We start from the raw sequence: 25,141 nt of genomic DNA, 5'->3' as shown, positions 1-25,141 counted from the left end.
AAAATAGCTCTTAGTTGTGGTTATCAAATGCTGTATCCCATTAACTCAAGGATGCAGGGCCACAAATGAGAGACTGCATGCTTTGGATAGGAGGTCCCTAATGAAATAATTGGCAGGACCCGCTGAAACTGCAGGGTTGACACGAACTCCCTTCAGACCTGGGAGAGCTGCTGACTGAATTTCATCAGATGGGACGCAGTTTCTGATTTGTCTACTTTTGTTTTTAAGCCCACATTGTCATAGTCAACCTGTGACAACTTGTTGGTTAGTGCCATGTGTTTTCTTAATCCTCTGTAAAACAAATTTGAGGAGTGGGGTGGGGTTTAGTGTTGGAAAGCAGGTCCTGAAAATACTGTGCGCTGCCTGGGGGATAAAAGGGTTAATGAAGAAAGCCTCTGCTGTTAAGTTCAAAATGATTTTTAAAGCTCTAAACAGCTTTGGCCCTGTATACCTTGTATACACCCCCATCATTCAGCCCAGACAGGGAGATTCAGCACCAAGGGCCTTCTGGCGGTTCCCTCACTGTGAGAAGTGAAGGTACAGGGAACCAGGCACAGGGCCTACTTGGTAGTGGCACCCACCCTATGGAATACCCTTCCATCAGATGTCAAGGAAATAAACAACTATCTGACTTTCCTGAGACATCTGAAGTCAGCCCCGTATAGAGAAGTTTTTAATGTCTGGGGTTTTTAGTATTTTGTGGGAAGCTGCCCAAAGTGGCTGGGGCAGCATATTATTATTATTATTATTATTATTATTATTATTATTATTATTATTATTCTGCTCAGTCCAACTGACCTCACCTTTAGCAAACTGGCCCCAAGGAATAGGAAGAAAAGAATGGGTACCCAACCACACTCCCAGGAAGGAGGGGGCAAGGCTGACTTCACCATTAGGCAGGGTGAGGTGAGCAGGTTTTGGGTGCCATGAAAGCAACTTGTTATGGAATAACTTTGTGGGATATTCTGACTCCGGGTGCCAAAATAACTTGGCTGGCCCTGGGAGCTATGCAGCTGGACTCAGGGAGGGGAGGCATTTGCTGATCTGCCGTGGGCAGCAAAACATCTTGGACCAGTTCTGAACACAGGAAGAACCCTGAGGGATCAGGCCAAGAGCTGATCCTGACCTCAGAGTGGCCAACTTCTGGAATCCTACAGGTTCCCCAGCTGTGACGTAAGAGAAGACCTTTGAGCACTGGCAAGTGTTGTAGAAATACTTAGTTGTATTAATAAGCTGGCACTGCTGTCGAGCACACAGATGGCTGAAACCAAAGCACAACCTATGGAGAGAGCCAAGAAAGGCCTCCTTCAGCTATGGATTCCTGGTCTTATACATACAGGGCTGGATTCAGCGAAACAGATACTCTAGCAGGAACCAGCACAAAGAGTTCTGCTAGCATAACAGGCCTTGTCCTCCTAAATTGGTTCAGGGGACTGTTCGAGAACCCCTAGAAGAACGGGCAGGGGGAGGAGAGGGAAGATTGTCCCGTCCGGCAAGCAGAAATGTTTGCTGGCACAGAAAAATCAAATTAGCACACAGTTTAATTGAGGGGCACATTGGCAGAAGGGTCATGAATCGGGCAAGAGAGATTGAAGGAATCCACTGCTGGGCATAGGGCTCCAGTAAAAGGAGGCGCGATTCATGGAGGTTGCAATGGTTGTGCTTGCTTTATCCTTCCTCATACACACAAAATTGAGAGGTACAGAGGCAGTCACCTCCCCTTCACACACACACACACACACACACACACACACACAGAGAGAGAGAGAGAGAGAGAGAGAGAGAGAGACTTAGTGATTAAGTCATTTTGTCAATCAATAACATTTTTTTAACAAAAGAAGTGCCATACAGAGGGTTTTGAAACTGATTTCCTCCCATTACCCAAGAAATGCAAACTGCATATAGAAGAAATGGAGAGATACAATATTTGAACCCCTTGGACAGTTATTAATTTTGGCAATGCTTGTAGAATCTCCAAGCTCCTTCATTTTATTAAAACATCCTACCCTTCAGCTACATCTCTTAAAGACACACTATACCAGGGTTTGGTCCATTCTCTGAAGTTTTGAATACTATAAGGACTCCGCAAAAGACAAGGAGTCAAACTCTGCCCGATTGGTCTCTGGAAACGGCTAGACAAGCCTCTTCTGCTCCTCTTAAGAACCTCTCGCTGTTTGCCTGGGCTGGGGGTTCCCTCTGCGGAGCGGAATGTATAGGTTGCTACACAGCTTCTGAACTTTGGAGTGTCCTTTCCACACAATGCATAAGATAAGGGAAGCCCACAAGGTTAATGAATTACTAGCCCAATGGCCAGAGACACGTGAGCTGTAGTTCAAGAAAAGGCTCCCCATTTCTGACCTAGCTAGAGCTTCTTCAAAATTACTTTTCCCCTTTCCTCCATCCAATCCGAACTCTTGCCTAATCTCCCTTTTCTGAAAACAAGAGGCCAGGTGTTCTACAGAAGAGCAGCTTTCTGCAGGCCCCACCTCCCTCTAGCTGCAATGTGGGGGATCAAATACTGAGTTGCACAACATGGCTGTTGAAAGGAGTACATGCTGTAGGTGGAGCACTTGGGAGTGTTTGGAGCTGCTATATAAATGCTAAGTAATGCTATACTAGTAAATACTAAAGTTCGCCCGCGCTTGGAATAATTAGAACGAGGCTCCCTTTTAATTGGTTGGCTGGCTACTGTTCTTTGCTGTAGGATCAAGTCCTGATCCTTGGGTCGTTTGTTTTTTTAAATGTGTCTAGGCATACTACAGTCTAACATTTTACACCAGTTGTTGTTGTTTTTTATAAAAAAGATAATACAGTCTTGTCTTTCATAAATCTTATTTTCAGCTTCTTCTCCCTTTCTCATGCACTGGAACCCTTTTAAACTTAAACAGGTAAAGAGTCTCAGTACTTAATACTTAACGGCCAGTAAGAAACACTACCTTGGTTTCCACTCTATTTGCTGTTCCCCTTCTACTCTGCTATCAAGCCTCATTCATTGGGGACAGGGAGTCCCAATGGCCATCTGCTCTGATCCACAGGACACAGGCCGCCTTTTGCATGAGCTCATAGCTGGGCCACTAGGTTGGGTTAAGTGAACAGACAGCACACAGGCTAGGGATCAGAGAGGGGGAAAGTGAACAGTCAATGGAAGGAAGGTAGCATATTTCCAAAGGGAAAAGGGAGAATTAAAAGGGAATCGTCTAGGATCCGGCTTCCTGTTCCTGTCCTAGGGCTTCCAGGAGCAGACCCATGGGAGTGCGCTTGAGTCCGATGCTCTCTATCTTGTTCTCAATCTTGTTTTTGAGGTTCCGGAGACGCAGGGAGGCATGGATGAGGGTCACTGCAGTGGCGAAAGGGTTGGGGGAGGTAGAAGGGTGAAATAAATAAATTAAGGTCTTACGTATATAATAAAGGTTCATAAATGTACCAGGCAAACACATACATAGATATATAGGCCACATGTCTGAAGCCCCACAGGAGAGCAGCCAGGGAGCCATTTTGACTCCCAGGCTGACCAGGTGTTTTTTCTGCAAGGTCAAATGGAAGAGCCTCCCCATTGTCTTTTCTTTCACAAATGCTGCCTTAAGGGTATGTCTGTGTATGAATAGGGTGAGCCTGTGACTTGGCTCAGGAACTAAGTACTTATCATTACAAAAAACTGGCCAGGCTCCCCAGGGTATCAATCCAGTAAGCATTAACAGGTAACTTGCCAGACATGAGGTAAACAACCCACTCAGATTTCCGCTTTTGCCTGCCCTTTCTGTGATGTAGGTATGATGTATCTGGGGTGGTGGTCTTTGACTCCAAGGTGGGCAATTTAAAATGTCTATATAAGGGCGGGCACACCTTTGTTCGGGGTCCTCCTCCTTCTCCTCTGTGTGAAGGGGGCACCCTGTTGCAACAGTTCAATAAAGATCAGGCTTACTAGCTGCTTTGCTTCTCAATATTCTCTGGTTGGCCTCTGGTTTTTTCCTCCGACCGATGGAGAACCTACAAAGGACTCTATAAGGACTCTTGAGTCCCCCATAAGGGAATAAGGGCAGATTTTGGTTTATTACAAGGGAATTGAAGTGTTAGAGGCAAAACATGGAAAAAGAAATAACTTATGTTCCCCTGCTACAGATCTCTTCCTTCAAGAAGGGAAGCATGCACTAGAAGGGACTAGCACCATGAGAGTCAGGGGAGTTGCAGGCAGTTCCAAAGGAAGAATCAGGTCAGTCCCCCAGGTCATTATCTCGACTGTCTCTCCAGCTTTGCTGGAGCAGCCGCAAAGCAACCATGCCAAAAACAACCTATTAAAAGAAAGCTTCCTGCAGACATAATAAAAAATACTATAAAATAAAATGCTGAAAGCAAAATAAACTAAGTGAAAAGAGCAAATTTGCATGATTCCTCTTAAATTGGATGGCTCTTTCTGCATTTTTAATAATTGTGCATACTTGATTCTGGATAAAGGAAGGAGCCATGCAGATCACAGAAGCCCCCCGACTGGCTCCTACTCATCAAAAGATTTCCGCCGTTGCGCCAAACACTTTCGAGCTTAACTTCTCAACCACCAGCACTACAACCTTACTTTTTTAAAAAAGTGAAAGCTGAGATACTCTGGACTTAATACAACATGATGTAGGTTTTCTGGGCTCCAGCAGCACTGCAACATGCACTGAGCCCTAACTGTATCATGGAAACACCGCAGGGAAGAACTGATTGGTGTGTAAATATAGGACATTTTGTCTTACACACATATTACAGAAGGAAGTGTCTGAGCATCAACCTAGACTTGGTCTTTGTAGAACTAACAAAAGTCAGACTGGAACACAGATTAACACTAGCCTTCAATCAACCATTACAGCTGTTCAATGAACAAATTTAATAGCCATGCAGTGATGCAACTAGTTTTGATGTTCAGGCAACTTACCCAGTTGCATGTAGGAAGGTTTGTCTTCAATCTACCTACGTGGAGGTTTGTGCAGAATGTGGGGTCCAGCACATTTGGGAGGTAGACCCCTGAGCACTGGGGCTTTTTGCAGAGGCTGTGTGTTTTCAGATTCATCTGAACCTCTATGAGAACTAGAGTTTTTTTTATTTTAAGAGAAAGCTAAGATATTGTGGTTTTCTACTTACCCACATTCAATCCCACAGATTGAGGTATGTGTGGGTATGTATGAATACTTTTAAGGATTGTATGAAATGTATGTTTGTATATTCGTAACATGTATGTATTAATGTTGAATTGTTTTAATAATAAAAAATTATTCAAAAAATAAATAAATACTGTGGTTTCCATGCCAGAATAGATTCTACTCAGGAATGGTCGGAGAATGCAAATTGTTCTGCTTATTGCACTACTGAATTATTCTATATTGAAGCTAAAGTTCCATGCAAACATTAACAGCGCACTAGATTTGCAAGATCTCAGCAACAAGACACAACAATCACATTAACCTGGATGCGCCCATGCCGCGTCTACCCCATTTCCCTTTCGGGACTTACACGTTATGGGCAGAGCGATGAAAAACAAGAAGGTGGCAGAGCCATCGAGAAGAGACACCAGAAAGTACGCCGAGCCGAGGATGGCAAGGAGGCAGGTGCCGGGGTAATTCCGCCGGAAGCGTCGCACGGGAGCCTTGTTTTCAGCCGCCCAGATGAAGCCCACAAAGATCAGCGTCACGAGAGCAGCACTCAGCAGAGTCAACAAGGGGCGAAAGTACCTGCAAGGAAATGGGCAGGGTGGGAACTAGGAATGCAATGTCAATTCCATTCAGGGGTGCCCACTTGAATAAAATATTGGGGTGCCCAGGTCAGCCCCACCCCGCACCACTGATCACATGACGCAGTGCACAAACTCCATTTGAACGGTGATGTCCATCAACTTGGAGGCAGGGCAGCCCCCTCAAATATTTTATTGTGGGGGCTGAAGCCCGCACAGGCCTCTAGGAGTTGGCTCCTATGATTCCATTTCAAGACAATATATCCTGTTAGCATGAGGTGGTCTTGTGGGCTGGTCCTTACTTTTAACACCCATTTTAAGTAGCGGCCTTTACTATTTGGCCAGAGAACTGGTCATGGGGTGGGACACTGAAGGGTGGTGAAATGAATAAGGGCCTTTTTAGCTCTCATCCCCACCCCCTATCACCCTGTGGAATATTCCCCCTAAAGCAGCTTATCTGCCACTGACTTCCGGCACCACTTCAATATTTTTCTTTTCTCCCAGACTCTTTCCTGATCACTGACTGTTGATTTGTCATTTTCCGATGATTGTGCTAATATTACTGGGTGGTTGGGGAGTTTTAATTGCTGGGATTTAGTGTATGATCACTTATAATGGCTGTTTATTTCTGCTTATTTTTATGGGATTTTGTATTTTGTTATGTGCACTATATTTTTTTGCTGCAATTTGCCTTAAAACCCATTTTGCACAGGATGATGAACAAATGCATAGAAGACAGATCAATAAGCTTTGTTTACAAGAGATCACCACGAGTCCTGCTAAAAATAATGCAGATATCAGAGAACCTTGGCAGAAATGATTCTGCAACACTGATTCTGCTATTTCTCGCTTCTCTCAGGGCTAAATGGAACATTGCAGTTTCATTGCAGGTATATGCAGCTTTAGAGTTGCATCTAATCTAGGGTTGCCATATGTCCAGAATTTCCTGGACATAGCCGGTGTTCAGTCCTTGTAAACAGATTTCCGGGTGCAAATTGCTGAAATGTCTGGGAAAATCCGGCTGAATGGCAGTCAATGTCAGTAGTGTAGATTTTAGCAAATTTCATTAAAAATAGTTCCAAAACAAGTTCAACAACTTTGGCCAAAAAGAAAAAAAAAAGGGGGGGGGAGCTCAACAACTTTTGTGTCCAGATTTTCACTTTTTGAAATATGGCAACCCTAATCTAATCTCTGTTCTGTCGGAGTGCCTGCCATTCACCTCTCCTGCAAGGACATCCTTTCGGTCCTCTTAATAATCCATTCTGGATTTCACCATCCTGAACCATTTGGTATCACCCACCACCTCACCGTTCACTTGGAAGGGAGAATGCTGACCTAGATGAACCTCAATCCTGGAAGAAAATTCTCCTGTTCTCAGAAGCCATGTTTCCAGGCAATACCATTGTTATAAGAATTTTAAGGTCTCAAATATAGAATAAATAATCATAAATGCACACACATCTAAACATATGAACCATATATGGGAGAGCAATCCTGAAGCCATTTTGACTCTCCCAATGACCTCAGATATTCCTCTGCAGTAAGGGAGGCAAATGGGGAAAGCCTTCCCATTGTCTTTTTGCTTACAAATCCTGTCTTAAGGGCGTATTTGTGTGTGAATAGGGTGAGCCTGTTCCTCACTTCCACTGTGTATTCATAAGGGATTTGATTTAGATTGTATCTTACTGGCCCAGTGTATCTGAAGAAGTGTGCATGCACACGAAAGCTCATACCAAGAACTAACTTAGTTGGTCTTTAAGGTGCTACTGGAAGGAATTTTTTAATTTTGTTTTGACTATGGCAGACCAACACGGCTACCTATCTGTAACTACTTTCTTCAGTTTAAGCTTGAATTTTGCTATAAGAAGCTGATGATCTGAGCCACAGTCAGCTCCAGGTCTTGTTTTTGCTGATGTATATATGGTGGGGGGTTTTTTTGGAGGGGGGAGGTCTTGGGCTACAGGGTGGGTAATTTCAAAAGTCTATATAAGGGCTTGCGCACCATTGTTACGGGTTCTCCTCCCTCCTGCGTGTGGTGAGTGGGGACCCTGTTGAAACAGTTCCTTGAATAAAGATCAGGCCACTTAGCTTCTCAATATACTCTGGATGGCCTCTGTTGTTTTCTCCTACCAATAGGGATCCCACTTAAGGACTCAATATGGGCTCCGTACCCCATAAGGGAAAGGGAGCAGTTTTTCGTAAAACACTATATATGTCTAAAGGTAAAGGGGTTGCGGCGCTCATCTCACTTTACTAGCCAAGGGAGCTGGCATTTGTCCGCAGACAGCATCCGGGTCATGTGGCCAGCGTGACTAAGCCGCTTCTGGCAAACCAGAGCAGCGCACGGAAACGCCGTTTCCCTTCCCACCGGAGTGGTACCTATTTATCTATTTGCACTTTGACATGCTTTAGAACTGCTAGGTGGGCAGGAGCAGGGACCGAGCAACGGGAGCTCACCCCGTCGCAGAGATTCGAACCGCTGACCTTCTGATTGGCAAGTCCTAGGCTCTGTGGTTTAACTCACAGCGCCACCCGTGTCCCTACTGGGAAGTAAGTTCCAGTAAATTCCACGAGACCTATTCTCATGTAACTGTGTATAGGAGAGGGAATAAAGGATTGGGGGGTGGGGGAGCATGTTTGGAATCCTGAACTGCCTCCCCTCAACAATTTGACTGGTAAGGAACACAGGATCTTAGGCTCTTGCACTGACAACAGCTTCCTGGGGTTGAACTAAATGTGACCCTCCCAATTCTACAATTCTATGATCGAGCTCTGGGCTCAGTTTAAGAGAAGCCCTGCTGCTTGTACTAGAGTTGCCTCCCTTTTTTACTGGGCCTAGTTGGCCGCCCCTATGCGTTTAACCACAGTCCCCCATACGCGCAACCCTTTTCCCAGGTTGGAGAGGAGTTGTGGCCAAAAGCTTCAGCTCGCAATGTGTCATCTTACCGCTACAGGCACCGCAAGAGCAATAAATAAAATGTAAGGAAGTGAGGAGGGGAGGTTAGGAAAGAGGCGATTCCACCTTGCACATCTCTTTCCCCTTCCTACCCATAGGGATTTCTTTAATGGAGAAGCAGCCTGCAGCCTTGCCCTATCGCGCTGGAATACAGTCCCCTTCGTCCCTTCCCCTCTGGCCACCTTGCCTGCCCCTGATGGGAGTTGGAGTCCAACAGCATCCAGCCGTGGTGACTCCTCCATCACCAATTTACAGCATCTGCAACCGTGGATACACAAAGGAGAGCCAAAACCATGGGAGTAGAGGGGGGGCAGGGAGGGGCAGCTGCCCCCCTAAATCAATAAAAGTCAATTAAAATGCATAGCAAACTGAGGTTCTGCCCCAACAAAAGGCCTGCTCCCCCCCCCAACAAAAATCCCAGCTACGCCCATGGACAAAGCCAGAACATGCATTAAATCCAGTGCCGGATTTACGTATAAGCTAAACAAGCTATAGTTTAGGGCCCCACTCTCTTGGCCACCCCCCCCCCCAAAAAAATATACTTCTTCTTAATTGTATTTTACTATTAATATAGTTCTTCTTAATTGCATTTCAGCTCAACAAATACATATTTTGTTATGTGCAAATGGCTTTAGATGCCTATTAGGTCCATAAATTACCATATAGCATGCAGTCAACACACAAAAAGAGCGACAATTTGTTGTTGACAAAGGACAGCGGAGGATATCAAGGGCCCCATTGCCTTTAGTAGCTGAGGGCCTCATCCAACCTCCATCCGGCCCCCAACTCAAGGCATTTGGGGCTTCCCCCTGGATTTAACCCGCTTCCACCCCGCTCCTCCTTTGACCACCCCCCGCACCCGCCTGGCCCCGGCGCCGGACTGACCCTCCGAGCAGCAGCCCCGCGCCCAGCACCAGCAGGTAGTTGCTCTGGTAGTACAGCAGGTTGTTGACGACGCGGTTGTGCCAGCGCTGCAGGTCTCGCACGTCCGGCGGAGACAGCCGGCTGGAGCCCAGCAAGAAATCCTCCAGCGCCCGCACCGGCGGCAGCCGCACCTCGGACATCTTCGCGGGCCGGCGGCGGGACGGGACTACCAGCCCCAGGATGCACCGCGGCGAGCACGGGCCTCGCCGCGGGGAGCGATGGGAATTGTAGTCCCGGGAGTGGGAACGGGGCTCGCATCCAGTGGCGCGCTTACGTAGAAACTGAACAAGTTATAGCTTAGGGCCCCACTCTCTTGCCCCCCCCCCAAAAAAAAAAATTAAAGGGGAAAAACACACCTGGGTGTACATTCCCAAAGTATAAGATAAAAAACAAATAAAATAAAACCTTCATACAGCAACAGTGGCAAATGGCTTTAGATACCTATTAGGTCCATAAATGACCATATAGCAAATATTCAACACAAAGCCGGTTTACAAAATGATAAAACAATAAATAGGGTTGCCATACGTCCGGACATAGCCGGAATATGGTAGTCGAAAACAACGCCAAACGCTTATGTGTCCGTGACAGTCCGGACCTACAGCAACCCAGGTCAGCAGTGGCTTTTGGGGAGATTTTCCTAAAAAAATTAAAAAGCTTTACAATTGGATTTTTTAAAAAAAATGCTCAACAAAGCTATGAACTATAGCAACCCTAAAATAACATCAAGAAAAACCCAACCATATTTTAAAACACGCAGAAGTTTAGATTCTTGATTACTATTTTAAAGCTTTATTTTAAGAGAAGCATAAAAGTGCCTGCAGTTTTTGGGTGGGGTGGGGTGGGGAATAATAAGCAGCCCACTGTGATCAGGGCACTTTGCACAGCATGTGCCGCTGAGGTCAGCCCAGCTTCCTCCGATGGAAGTGCATAGACTGCAGCTTTGCCATGCATATAATGGGATTCCAGTAAACGTCAATCAAACTGGACATCCAGCTCTATTGCCACTCTTTAATTGCCTTCCAAGAATTTTTATATTTTGGGTTCTTTCTCAAAATACAAGATTCCTGTTTTGTAATGTTGCGATCCATATGTGGAAATTTCCCTTTATTTTTCTACATTGTTGATGTTTACAGGTTGCAACATTCATTTTGTTCCCTTTCCCTCCCATGTTTTCCCAAGTGGCTCCACCTCAGTCTGGGTGTGAAATATATAATTGTTGTTGGCTGAACATCAATTATCTTCTTTTGTTTATTAAAATATTTCAAATAGACTGCCAAAATACCACTGGGTGATGCCCTTCTGTGGATGCAAGACTTCTCCAGGCCCTCTATTTCCCATTCTCCTCAACAGCCTATCAGCCATTCTCATGCTTGTTGTTGGACAACTCCTCCCATCATCCCTAACTACCAGACCCAGTGGTCAGGGGTGATGGGAGTTGTAGTCCAACCAGATGCAAGAGGATAGGTTTGTGCAAGCTTCGGTTCTGTGCATACTTAATTTAGAGTTGTTGTTGTTTAGTCGTTTAGTCGTGTCCGACTCTTCGTGCCCCCCTGGACCAGAGAACGCCAGGCACTCCTGTCCTCCACTGCCCCCCGCAGCTTGGTCAGACTCATGCTGGTAACCTCGAAAACACTATCCAACCATCTCGTCCTCTGTCGCCCCCTTCTCCTTGTGCCCTCCATCTTTCCCAACATCAGGGTCTTCTCCAGGGAGTCTTCTCTTCTCATGAGGTGGCCAAAGTACTGGAGCCTCAGCTTCACAATCTGTCCTTCCAGTGAGCACTCAGGGCTGATTTCCTTAAGAATGAATACGTTTGATCTTCTTGCAGTCCATGGGACTCTCAAGAGTCTCCTCCAGCACCATAATTCAAAAGCATCAATTCTTCAGTGATCAGCCTTCTTTATGGTCCAGCTCTCACTTCCATACATCACTACTGGGAAAACCCATTAAACACAGTGGGACTTACTTTGGAATATGCATGCATAGGATCAGGCTGCACACTTTCTTAGAAATAGGACTTGCTTCCAGAAAACCAAAGGAAGTCCACTGAAAATGATCAACAGAAAATATTTTCATTTTCCAAAAATCAGGTATTTGTTTTTGGGTTTTTAAAATTGCTTTGCAAGATCACTTGTAGCCATGGCTATCTGTATGATAGGTAAAGGTAAAGGACGCCTGGATGGTTGAGTCCAGTCAAAGGCGACTACGGGGTGTGGTGCTCATCTCCGCTTTCAGGTCGAGGGAGCCGGCATTTGTCCACAGATAGCTTTCCGGGTAATGTGGCCAGCATGACTAAATCGCTTCTGGTGCACAAACACCATGACAGAAGCCAGAGCACATGGAAATGCCGTTTACCTTCCCGCCACAGTGGTACTTATTTATCTACATGCACTGGTATACTTTCAAACTGCTAGGTTGGCAGGATCTAGGACAGAGCAAACAGGAGCTCACCCCCTTGTGTGGATTTGAACAGCTGGATGCAAAACTGCACCAAAAATAACTAGTAGAGTGTGTTAAGAGCAACATAATGATCTGTGTCTGGATTGTACCACTTCAGAAGTACAAGAGGAGATCATTGATGCAAACATTTAAGCAAGAACTCCCTGTCCATGCAGTAGTAGTTTGTTGATAAGGAATCTAACCAGCCTTCTGCCTATGAATGAAAGAGAATATAAAGCAAGTTCCTCTGAACTTTTACTGTTGCATCAGATGCATCGTGGGAGCTTGCTAAATTGCACTTACTGGAGCCAAAATGCACAAAAGAAGAAGAAGAAGAGTTTGGATTTGATATCCCGCTTTATCACTACCCTAAAGAGTCTCAAAGCGGCTAACATTCTCCTTTCCCTTCCTCCCCCACAACAAACACTCTGTGAGGTGAGTGGGGCTGAGAGACTTCAGAGAAGTGTGACTGGCCCAAGGTCACCCAGCAGCTGCATGTGGAGGAGCAGGGAAGCGAACCCGGTTCCCCAGATTACGAGTCTACTGCTCTTAACCACTACACCACACTGGATCTCAAAACAGAAATCCATGTGAAGAAAAAGGGTGTTCAGGGGGCAGGGAGGTACACCTAATAGCATTGGCTCATGATCTGTGGCCTACCATTTTTCAAACAACACTTCCCCCTCATCCCTACCACACCTCCACACAAAGTGATTATTCATTCCCTCCCAAATGATACAAATGAATGACCCCCAAGAGGACTATTAGTCCTAGGATAGGTCTGGATTCTTCAGCCTCTGTCTTCCACCCCTTACAGAATGACAATAAAGCAAATGAGAAGCATTTGCACTTGAACTTTAATGATAGTTCTACCCCTTCTCCACCCTGCCCCCTCCAAATGTCTGACAAGAGCTGAGAACCTGCCTCCCCAGCTTCCAAAATCCAGGCTGAGCAGAATCTGAAAAGTTCTCTTTCCAAACACTCCACCCCACTGAGCCTTCTCACTAGTCCCACATGGGATGGGTAGCCAGGCAAAGGGAGCATAGGAACAGGATACCTGAGGCGACAGCATTGAGACGAGAGTTCTCTGAGGATCTATCCCACCCCGTCATAAAAGTCCAGTGGGATTCCCACCAGAACCTTGTTCTTTCCCAGCCTGGGTCCTTAACATGCCCCAAAGCAAATGCTCCCCCAGTTGCCCAGCATGCGTCTTCTGCCTGCCCATGGCAGGGACTCAGCTGAGCTCAAAAGTCATCATCGTCACATATATCCAGGTAGACGTCAAAGGCCTCGCGGTTGCAATTGCCGTCCGGGGTAAAGACGTATTTGTGGAAAGTGCCATCGACGCAGATAGCTGTAAGAGGAGAAATAGAACTGAGACACTCTGGACACAGCAGGAACGATTATCCAAAGAGAGCTTACGAGGAAGGAAGTTCAAAATTGGGCCTCCCTCCTATGTCCGTGAGTGGTGCTGTGGGTTAAACCACAGAGCCTAGGACTTGCCGATCAGAAGGTCGGCAGTTCGAATCCCTGCGACGGGGTGAGCTCCCATTGCTCGGTCCCTGCTCCTGCCAACCTAGCAGTTCAAAAGCATGTCAAAGTGCAAGTAGATAAATAGGTACCACTCCAGAGGGAAGGTAAACGGCGTTTCCGTACGCTGCTCTGGTTTGCCAGAAGCAGCTTAGTCATGCTGGCCACATGACCCGGAAGCTGTACGCCGGCTCCCTCGGCCAATAAAGCGAGATAAGAGCCACAACCCCAGAGTCGTCCACAACTGGACCTAATGGTCAGGGGTCCCTTTACCTTTACCTTACCTATGTCTGTGGCCAAGCTGTGGGAGTGTGGGAAGAAATTATAACAATAAACTCCACAACAGGCAATTTGTTGCTGTTCAGTGGCAGCCAAACCATCATCCGAGGCAGGGCTGGCCATGGGGCACAGCCGCAGCTGTTCTGCAGCGAGCTGTCCAGCAGCCGATACAACAGAGTCACCCACAGCCACCCATCGGTGCCACTCACCAATGACCGAGTTGACGTTCTTGGAGGTATTCCTGCCAAAGGCGCAGATGCAGGCAGACTCCGCTGGCACCGTGAAGCTGGCCAGACTCCACTGAGAATCCACGTACTGGCCTATCATGGGCCCGACCTTCCCCACACGGGCCAGCCTGCAAGAGGAGGGAAGGAAGAGTGTCAGAACAGTACAGGCGGCAACACTTTCCCCTCAAGCGCACCAACCAACTACCTACGCTGAGCGCCGATTTAGGCGGGTATCCTTCAGGGCAAAGATGTGGACGGTCCCTTTGTCACTGGAGGCACAGAGAAATGAAGAGTCGTGGCTGAAGTTAATGCTGTGGAGAGAAGAGAAGGTTAAGGTGATCGGTGAGGACGCCTGATTAAAAATCTCTTTCCCACCACTGCATCCACGCAATAACGAATTCCCTGCAAAAAGAGCAGGAGAGGTAAAAGTAGAGTCGCCACTGCAGAGCATCTCCCCAAAGCCCCACAAAACTATCTGCCCAATGATCCTCAATGTTGCTGGACTGCCATGCCCACCTGGCCACTAATAATAATAATAATAATAATAATAATAATAATAATAATAATAATAATAATTTCTTATTTATACCCCACCCTTCCCGGTTCAAAAACCGGGCTCAGGGCGGCTAACAACAAATTTAAAACACTTAATTGTAAAAGCAGCATAAAATACAGTATAAAAACATGAATAACAATAAAATCCAAAATTCAGAAATCAATTTAGGGGAAATAAGCATTAGATAATCCCCAGGCCTAGCTGGCTGAATTAGTCCTACTTGGGCCAGCGAGGAGGCCAGGGGAGAATTAGCTGTGGGGTCTCCGAGTGGGTAATCTTCATAAAAGGGGAGGGGGAGGGAAGAGAAGAGAAATAAAAGATCAGGCTGAATTCAAATTAAAGGCCAGGTGGAATAGCTCTGTCTTACAGGCCTGACAGAAGGAGGTTAAATCCTGAAGGGCCCTAGTCTCATGGGACAGAGCATTCCAACAGGTTGGAGCCATCACTGAAAAGGCCCTGGCCCTGGTGGAGGGTAGTTTGACTTCCTTAGGGCCCAGGACTGCTAAACTATGGTTATTCATGGACCTTAAGGTCCTCTGCGGGGCAGACCAGGAGAGGCGGTCCCATAAATACGAGGGCCATGCTGGTGGGGGCTGAGGGGCTTCCAACAACACCTGGGAGGGCCCTATCCCTGAAAATAACTGTAGCTGTTCTGCTTCCAAAATAGCCTTCTACTCATCTTTGATCGTGAACCACCTGGGACACGTGATCTGCAAGCTGTAATCGGAGGACCAACAGCAACATGCAGTTCTGCTTTCCGGCAGTTCATGAGATCACACCACCACAGGCCTTGCTAGGGCAGCACACATGCTTGGCATCAGTGGGTGGGACATCTATGCAGCAGCGGGGCTTGCTGCCCCAGGTGAAGTGAGTACAGCATTGCTCAATGGCTGAGCACCTCTAAACGTGTATCTTAGGAGTACTCTGTGGCTGAGGACCCAGTGCATTATTAGAGGTTACCGACCATAACTGCTTCCCAAAGTGTCTAGCAGAGTTTCCCTGGCGGCAGATGACAAGAACTGTAGCCACACTCGAATGCACAATCAAGAATTACTTTATGCAAGCATAGTCTCCCGCTTGGACTACTGCAATGTGCTCTACATGGGGCTACCTTTGAAGGTGACCCGGAAACTGCAATTAATTCAGAATGTGGCAGCTAGACTGGTGACTGGGAGTGGCCACTGGGACCACATAACACTGGTCCTGAGAGATCTGCATTGGCTCCCAGTATGTTTCCGAGCACAATTCAAAGTGTTGGTGCTGACCTTTAAGGCCCTGAACGGCCTCGGTCCTATATACCTGAAGGAGCGTCTCCACGCCCATTGTTCAGCCCAGACACTGAGATCCAGCGCCAAGGGCCTTCTGGCGGTTCCCTCATTGCGAAAAGTGAGGTTACAGGGAACCAGACAGAGCGTCTTCTCGGTAGTGGCGCCCGCCCTGTGGAACGCCCTCCCTTCAGATGTGAAGGAAATAAACAGCTATCCTATCTTTAAAAGACATCTGAAGGCAGCTCTGTTTAGGGAAGTTTTTAATATTTAATGCTGTATTGTTTTTAACACTCAATTGGGAGCTGCCCAGAGTGGCTGGGGAAACTCAGCCCGATGGGCGGGGTATAAATAATAACTTCTTCTTCTTCTTCTTCTTCTTCTTCTTCTTCTTCTTCTTCTTCTTCTTCTTCTTCTTCTTACTACTACTACGTTATACAAGCATTTTTAGCTACTACCATCTACAAACTATTTACAGTCCTTCTTCCTCTCTTCGGCACGGTATACTTTCAGTCTAGTAATAAACAGTCCTGATACCGCAAACTCATAGTATCAGTAGCACACTTCACCATATATCGAAATTAGCTGTAAGCAGGTAGGTAGCCATGTCAGTCTAGCGTAGTCGAAACAAAATAAAAAAATTCCTTCCAGTAGCACCTTAGAGACCAGCTAAGTTTGTTATTGGTATGAGCTTTTGTGTGCATGCACACTTCTTCAGATAGCTGTAAGCAAGTGTACTAACAGCGTATGTATACTCTCCTCGTGCCTCACATTGCAAACTCAACTTCCTCCTTTTAACTGCATCTCCAGCTGACATCAATGAAGCTTGGAGTGCCACTCCTATACATTGAAGAAACTTCTGAAACGCCTTTTTAAAGTTTCGAGGAACTATTAACCTATTTCGTGAAGAATGTATTCCTAACATGCATGGCTGGGAGTGTGTTGTTTCTCACCAGTACAGGGTAGCTGGATCTGTCCCCCTCCTGAGCTCCACCAGCTTCTCCTTGGTCTGGGTGTCAAAGAGGCGGATGAGGGTCCCTTTCTTAGAGGCAGAGGCCACCACAGTTCCCTGCTGATTGAGAGAGATGCAGGCAATCTCGCTCTGGTGGGCGTTGATCGTGAAGGGGGCAGAGGAGGTCCCAGGCTTGGTGCTGGAAAGATCCTAAGTTGGGGACAAAATAGTTTTTGGTCAAAAGAAGCAGCAGCATGATTCAATACGCAGCCTTGCTTGCTCCAAGTCACGTGACTGAGCAGCCGGAAGGTGGGGTTCTAAATGAACTAGTGATTCACATACTAGCACTTGACTGGGAATATCAAGTTTCAGCACAGCCACAAACATGGGAGGCTGGTCTAGACAGAACACCCCTCCTAAACCCTATGGTTTGTAAGGACTGATCATGTGCCACATCATGCTTGCATTCTCCCTTCCCCCCTTAACCAGGGAGTGAGGCAATCAGTGCCCTGCATAGATCTTACTCATCCCCGTAAAATAAAGCTGAATACAATGGAAGCCACTATGCAACTTCTGCTAGTGCGGTAAGGTAAAGGGGAGCAGTAGGGAAGCGGGTGGCACTGTGGTCTAAACCACTATGCCTCTTGGGCTTGCTGATCGGAAGGTTGGTGGTTCGAATCCCAGTGATGGAGTGAGCTCCCATTGCTCTGTCCCAGCTTCTACCAACTTAGCAGTTTGAAAACACACCAGCGCAAGTAGATAAATAGGTACTGCTGTGGTGGGAAGGTAAACGGCTTTTCCGTGTGCTCTGGCTTCGGTCACGGTATTCCGTTGAACCAGAAGTGGTTTAGTCATGCTGCCTGCATAACCCAGAAAGCTGTCTATGAACAAACGCCGGCTCCTTCAGCCCGAAAGCAAGATGAGCACTACACCCCATAGTCGCCTTTGACTGGACTTAACCATCCAGGGATCCTTTACCTTTTTTTTTTTTTTTTTAAGTGCAGTGGAAGTTCTGTGGCATGTGTGGAAGCTGTGCAATGACTTTGTTCAATTGATCCCATATAATACATATGCAAACTGTTTACCTTGACGCACACACACACACACAGCTTTTCATGATGCAGGACACAGAATTCTGAATTGTTTCAATACTAGGGATGTGTAACCATGTTCACACCCTGCCTGTGACTGCTTGATAATCCATCTGTGAACATGGCTGCTTAACCAAGCAAAATAAACAATATCAATAAAAAACTAGAATCTGCAAATGAGCAAAAATATCCAATAACTGAGCCAGGAAACTGAAGTTCCACCTGCCAGCATACATCCTACAACATGTCTCTGCAACGACAAGGGACTTCCATATGCTCTTCCTCTCCTGCTCTCTCCAACCCCCCGCAAGCCCTCAAAACCAGCGCCAGAGGGTTGGGGGTTCCTCTGGGTAGATTTTGGGGTACATGCAGGGTACTGCACCAGAAGAATTACACTGGCAGCTTTGGACATAATCCTAGATGAGTAATGATAATGCCCTTGACCTTTCCTGTACTACAGTGGTGCCCCGCAAGACGAATGCCTCGCAAGACGGAAAACCTGCTAGACGAAAGGGTTTTCCGGTCTGGAGGTGCTCTGCAAAATGAATTTCCTATGGGCTTGCTTCGCAAGACGAAAATGTATTGCATGTTCCTGCGGGGTTTTTTTCCTTTCCCCCCCTTTTTTCTAAGCCACTAAGCCGCTTATCAGCTGATCCGCTAAGCCGCTTAACAGCTGATCCGCTAAGCCGCTTAACAGCTGATCCGCTAAGCCACTTATCAGCTGATCCGCTAAGCCGCTTATCAGCTGATCCGCTAAGCCTCTAATAGAGCTAATCCGCTAATCCGCTAATGGGCTTGCTTCGCAAGACGAAAAAACCGCTAGACGAAGAGACTCGCGGAACGGATTCTTTTCGTCTTGCGAGGCACCACTGTACATGGGAATGGGATAAACCGCCTTTGGTTCTGAATGACTCAGGTTGTTTTTTGTGATTAGAAAGAGCCTTGGTACTGCTCAACAGAGGCAGTTCCAAATTGTTAAATGACAGTGATAATAAGCTAGCACTGACTAAGGATGGGTTTGTTGATGGTTATCCTATGCCTACCTTTCCTGCCCTCTCCACTTACCACTAGCTGCAAACTGCCACATTTATGCCCAGGGAAAACCAGGAGCTGCTTCTCCAAGCTGGGGCAGAGATCACAGAGACCTGAGGTACAAGGGAAAAGCAGACAACAATCAAAGCTGGGCTCGATTCTCATACATGAATAGGACTGCGATGGAGTCTGCTAAGAAGGGGCTGTTCAGGTAAAGGTAGCAGGAAAGAGAGACTGTATGGGGCTCATACCTTTGGGATTTTCCCGAGTGTCAAACTCAAAGAGCTTGGTGGGGTTATCTGGGAAGGAGTAGACGTAGATTCGATTCCGCAACACAATGATGATCCTGGAAGTGGGAAGAGCAAAATAAAAGTATAGAACTAAATGGATTGTAATTTAAACTCTCTCCCTGCACGTGTGCATCTATACATGCATATATATCTGAGAAATGTTCTGTAAAGGATGTGGCTGACTTTGCATTAATGGCAGAGCTGCTCCTTTGGCTATAGAGCACATTTTTGAAAAAGGAAAACTTCAGTTCTTTATCACCACGGAGGACTCAGATGAGAACCCATGATCCAAGCTTACATTCCGGCAGATATATGTTCAAAAAAATCTAAATGCCTCTCTCCCTTTCTCAAATTTGGCACATGCAGAGTAAAATATGCTTCTGTTCCTAACACAGGCAGAAAAAGGTCCCTTGGGAAAAAATACACAAACATATAAAGTTCCCAAGACCTGATGGTGGTGAAACTATGAGGCACAGATAGTGCATGGCTGTACAGACGTCATCCTCTCATTGCCACATTTACAGCATTAAAAAAACCTGTACACATTCATGTGTTCATTCTACTGTAGTCCTGTTTTTTTATTGCAAGACTTATGTTGGATCCTTCTGTTTTTTGGCTGATGCTTTTGTTTTATTGTCACCGTCATCAAGGCTGTTAAATTGTTAAGTCCACTCACTTCAAACGACAGTCAATCGGCACACGATTAGTTGTGTTGTGTTGATATGGACAGCTGGGTTTTAAGCACATTCCTGGGAGCAAAATCTGGATTTGGAAACGCCATACACAAGAGTACTAGAAATGAAGATAGTGTGCCTTCATTTCTATCCTAATTTTTCCTCTGCTGTGAACACAACTCCATATACCCCCACCCCACTTCAGCTCCAGAACCTGGTGAAACAGGATGATTCTTCAACATACTTGTCATGCCTCATGCGAACAGCCAGGGCTGGCTTGGTGAAGGTGAATTCTAGCACCAGCTTCTCTTTGCCTTCCTTCCCTTCACGGGCATCATCCCAGATCAAGACTACAAAGGAAACATTGGGGGGGGGGTGAGAGAAGAAAATCATAGAAAACCAACAAGGAGATAACTTCCCCCCTCTTTGGAGGTTATAAGTTTTCAGTGATGAAAGTGAAGCAAATTATATATCTCCAGAAATCACAACTATGCCAGATCGCTACAGTGGTGCCTCGCAAGACGAAATTAATCCGTTCCGCAAGTCTCTTCGTCTTGCGGTTTTTTCGTCTTGCGAAGCACAGCTATTAGCAGCTTAGCGGCTATTAACGGCTTAGCGGCTTTAAGAAAAAGGAAACAAACTCGCAAGAACTCGCAAGACGTTTCGTCTTGCGAAGCAAGCCCATAGGGAAATTCGCCTTGCGGAACGACTCAAAAAACGGAAAACTCTTTCGTCTTGCGCGTTTTTCGTCTTGCGAGGCATTCGTCTTGCGAGGTACCACTGTAATTTATTTTTTCGCTCTATAAGATGCATCTGACCACAAGACGCACCTAGTTTTTAGAGGAGGAAAACAAGAAACAAGAAAGCAACGCAAAGCCTCTTGAGCGAAGAGGCAGGAGCGCTCCCGCTGCGCTCAAGAGGCTTTGCGTGACTATCCCCGAAGCCAGAAGAGCAATAGGGATTGGTGCGCAGGGATAGCTGGCTTCTGGGATAGCTGTGCACCCTCTTCAGGGCAGCGGGATGAAGGCTCCCCGCTGCCCTGAAGAGGCTGCGTGCGGCTAAGCCAGAAGCTAGAACAGCAAGAGGGAGCGCTGCACAGCGCTCCCTCTTGCTGTTCTGGCTTCTAGGATAGCTGCACAGCCTGCATTCACCCCATAAGACACACAAACACATTTCCCCTTAATTTTTAGGAGGGAAAAAGTGCGTCTTACAGAGCAAAAAATACGGTATGTTCTGACAGCCTCCCTCCCTTCTTTCCCTTGATACATACCTGAGATCTCAGAGAATTTGGGGTTGCCACCTCCACCAACAATAGCAAGGAGATTGGATCGGTGTAACATTTCAACCAATCCCACACTGCCCACCTGTTCATGATCTGGCAGAAGGAAAAAGAGAGAGGGGTACTTTTAGGACACACACCTGCTTGTAGAAGAAACAGGTGCCCCACAATTCCATTTTCAGGCCCCCCCATTTCTTACCAAGGTGGCCTTTCTCCATGAGAGGTTCCACATTATAGATCCGAACCCCAGTCTCCATAGCACAGCAGAAGCAGCCTACAGTGGAAGAAGGAGCGGATCAAACATGCCTGGCTATTTTGTATGTATATTTTTATTGTCACAAACCACTTTTAGGGTTTTTTAAATTTTGATTTTGCAGGGGCTGGAGGGAGAAGCAGCATATAAAATAAAGGAAAGGAAATAAACACACACTGAAAATGTAGCATTTGAAAGTTTAGCCTGAGTCAGGATGAAGCCCTGCAGTCAATGCTAGGGCCCAGCCCTAAAGCAAATGAAGCTATAAGCCTCCAAGCAGCAACAAAGGACTTTTCTTTCACCCATAAGTAACCACTGCATACTTTCCAATTACTTGGGATTGTGAGAAGAGCTTTGAGGTAGGCCTGAGTCCCAGCACCCCACAATTTGGAAGTTAACCACAATGGAAAGCTTTAGTCAGAGGCACACACTGCCCTCAGATGTTAGGCTGACAGTGCCTCCTCAGGGCCCAAGATCCTTCTGTTCTCCAAAAAGAAAGGCTCAGTTTTGGGGGAGCTCATAACTCCTAGTAAAAGTGCAGTGGAGGATCCAAGCTGGAGATCCAGTAGGAGGAGATCACTTACTCTGATCTTGGTTGAAGCGGAGGCTGTTGACCCCACGTTGCTGTGCCATGATGAGCCTGTGGGCACACCCCTCAGTGGGGTCAGGAACACAGGGGGTGCCTGCTCCCACACACTGTTTCCCAACGTGACGGTTGCCATGACAGGGAGAGGAGGAAGTCAGAAACAGCAATCAACACAGAGGAGCAATGCCAAGGACATGAAAAGCAGCTCCAATACTTTCCTGTTACATTTGTTATTCTCATTGTTTCCTGCTCCTCCAGCTTACAAATCTTGTCATCAAGATGTCAAAGAAATAAACAACTATCTGATGTTTAGAAGACATCTGAAGTCAGTCTTGTTTAGGGAAGTTTTTAATGACTGATGTTTTAATGTGTTTTTAATCTTTTTTTGGAAGCCACCTAGAGTGGCTGAAGAAACCCAGCCAGATGGGTGGGATATACGGTAAATAAATTATTATTATTATTATTACAGTAATATTATTATTGTCCTGGGACATCCCAATCTCTGATGCTGGTTACTGCCAGTCTTGTCCCTCCTTATACAAGATGTTTTTCTCTTCAGATTCTCTCTACTGCCCATAACAACCCCCATGGCACCCTCCCTTGGCCCCAGATCCCCAGTACTGCCTCTCACTGCCTCCAGCTAACCAGCTCTGAAATGGGATCCTTACCGGATTCTTCCACTTTCCCCAAGTCTTATTGTACCATAACCTGCACCTGTGGCTTCCTCCGATCCGTTTTCCCACTTGGGAGGTAATTCTCTGTAAATGCCCCTGCAACTGAAGCCTAGGAGAGGGCCTTCGCGATGGTGGATGCTCCCAGAATTTGGAATACCCTCCAACTTTGGAAAACCAAATAATTACAATCTGTAAGTTTTCCCATTAGCTCTGCTGCAAGAGGCCAGCTTCTTCAGGCCTCCTCTCCTCTCAACTGTCATCTGGGGGCAGCCATTTCGTCAAGCTGCCTCAAAGGGAGAGGAAGAGATATAGGAATCAGGGTTCATTGCATGAGCTTTGCTGGAGCCCGGCTCCATCAGGCGCCTCTGAACTCTGTCAGCTGCTCAATAGAAGAAGGACAGTCTAGAAATTGGTGCCTGAGTTTTGAGTTTTCTATTTTCCTCTTCCCTCCTTGTCCTTTTTCCCTTGTGTGTGGCATTTTTATTTCTTAATTAGAATGTAAGCCTGTGGGTAGTCTTGCTTTGATTTTATGTACGCTGATCTGGGAGCTGTTTTGGCTGATGAGCCAAGGTACAAATGCTCTAAATAAATAAATGAATATACATTGAAAATGGAATATCTAGACAATTATATATTTAATTGTCTTTAATGATGATCCCCCCCCCTATGTTTTTAGCTGTTATTATTTTATCTGTAAGTCACTTTGAGTCCCTGTCAGGGGAAAGGGTGGGGTGTGCATATATAAAAATACATAGGTGTGTGTGTGTATATATATATATAAAATTGGTAATAATAAAGTGCCTTCTCTTCCCGCCCCCCGCCCGACCTTACGGGGCACAGCCAGGCCCCCCAACCTCTTTTCCTGCCTCCCCAAATCCTCTCACGCAAACCCATGGATCTCAGTTCGGATCCAGGCACGTCCCTTCGACCTCTTCCTGCCCCCAAAGGTGCCCGGAGCGCCCTGCCCTCCTTCCCTCCGGGCGCCCCCTCCTCACCTGCGGCGCCCCTTCTTCCCCTGCCTTGTTTACATGGACGTCGCGCTCCCCTCGCAGTCAACACCAGCCGCCCGTCCAGGGTAGCTTTGCCCAGGCCACCGAGAGGAGGCGCAGAGCGGCTCCGTATCACGTGACACAGAAGGGACTCTGAAGCCTCAGCAGTCATATTGGAAACTGCAAGAAAGGCCGCGGGGAGGGAGGGAACCTTCGGAGCCGTATCGCCATAGGGCGGCCATTTTTGAAACTGGAAGGAAGGCGAGCGGGAGCGGGGAGACTTCGGAGCGGCCATTTTTAAAACTGGCAACTCCGAGCTTTTCGGCGTTGCCGGCCGGTTTTGGCCTCGAGTTGAAGCTTAAGAGGCAGAAGAGGAGATGCATAACCTCCCTTTCAGCACTGCTGCTCTGGCAGCGAGTACGTAGTCTGCTAGTGACTGGATGATTCCAAAAGTAGACACAGTATTTTGGAATCATAGGGTTGGAAGGGCCCACGAGGGTCATCTAGTCCAACCCCCTGCAATGCCCAACGTGGGGCTCGAACCCACGACCCTGAGATTAAGCTTCTCATGCTGTACTTGACTTGAGCTATCCCAGGACAATGTAATGAGGAGGAAGCCCCATTGCACTGTGCAATGGAGTGGATATGATCCCAGCTAGCTTCATGTAGAATTAAACCTGGCAGAGGAACAGATGGGGAGGAATTGTGCCTGTAGGTGAGATTTTTTCCACAGACAGGGCGTAGCACTGATGAAGGCTTTAAGGGCAAGGTAGTGGCCCCATTCTCTCTCAGCACCACACTGATTATCTAGTAAAGAGATACCACAGATTAAAATCAGGTCTGGAAAAGCCCAAGTGGGCTAAAACCTACTGTCAAATTACAGGGTGCTAAAGGTCCATATACTTAAAGCCATGGTTTTCCCAGTAGTGATGTATGGAAGTGAGAGCTGGACCATAAAGGTGGCTGATCGCCAAAGAATTGATGCTTTTGAATTATGGTGCTGGAGGAGACTCTTGAGAGTCCCATGGACTGCAAGAAGATCAAACGTATTCATTCTTAAGGAAATCAGCCCTGAGTGCTCACTGGAAGGACAGATCCTGAAGCTGAGGCTCCAATACTTTGGCCACCTCATGAGAAGAGAAGACTCCCTGGAAAAGACCCTGATGTTGGGGGAAATGGAGGGTGCAAGGAGAAGGAGATGACAGGACAAGATGGTTGGACAGTGTTCTCAAAGCTACCAGCATGAGTTTGACCAAACTGCGGGAGGCAGTGGAAGACAGGAGTGCCTGGTGTGCTCTGGTCCATGGGGTCATGAAGAGTCGGACACAACTAAACAACAACAACAACATCAAGGCAATCTGCCTAAGGAACCAAGGGTCACAATGGCAGAGAGACAGTTGCACCTGTCCTCAGAATCATACTACCAACCACACAAAGA

The 25,141-nt window shown here is 46.7% G+C and overlaps 2 protein-coding genes across 2 annotated transcripts; both read right to left on the bottom strand.

Moving 5' to 3' along the window:
• Positions 1-1,802: 1,802 nt before the first annotated feature.
• On the bottom strand, positions 1,803-9,755 carry PRAF2 (PRA1 domain family member 2). The gene is made up of 3 exons (XM_079960161.1): positions 9,546-9,755; positions 5,488-5,705; positions 1,803-3,337 (listed from the first exon to the last, which is right to left on the bottom strand). Exons 1-3 carry the CDS (start codon positions 9,722-9,724, stop codon positions 3,198-3,200), a joined length of 537 nt encoding a protein of 178 aa, XP_079816287.1. The 5' UTR covers positions 9,725-9,755; the 3' UTR covers positions 1,803-3,197.
• Positions 9,756-12,864: 3,109 nt separating this feature from the next.
• On the bottom strand, positions 12,865-23,847 carry WDR45 (WD repeat domain 45). The gene is made up of 11 exons (XM_079960115.1): positions 23,710-23,847; positions 22,039-22,150; positions 21,401-21,475; positions 21,193-21,297; positions 20,167-20,272; positions 19,210-19,304; positions 18,992-19,071; positions 16,837-17,045; positions 14,272-14,373; positions 14,045-14,190; positions 12,865-13,380 (listed from the first exon to the last, which is right to left on the bottom strand). Exons 2-11 carry the CDS (start codon positions 22,085-22,087, stop codon positions 13,271-13,273), a joined length of 1,077 nt encoding a protein of 358 aa, XP_079816241.1. The 5' UTR covers positions 22,088-22,150; positions 23,710-23,847; the 3' UTR covers positions 12,865-13,270.
• Between the last annotated feature and the right edge of the window lie 1,294 nt (positions 23,848-25,141).

The sequence above is a fragment of the Podarcis cretensis genome, assembly GCF_951804945.1.
Source record: "Podarcis cretensis genome assembly, chromosome: 17".
In the NCBI taxonomy this organism is placed as follows: domain Eukaryota; kingdom Metazoa; phylum Chordata; class Lepidosauria; order Squamata; family Lacertidae; genus Podarcis; species Podarcis cretensis.
This window is presented reverse-complemented; position numbering and strand designations above follow the sequence as displayed.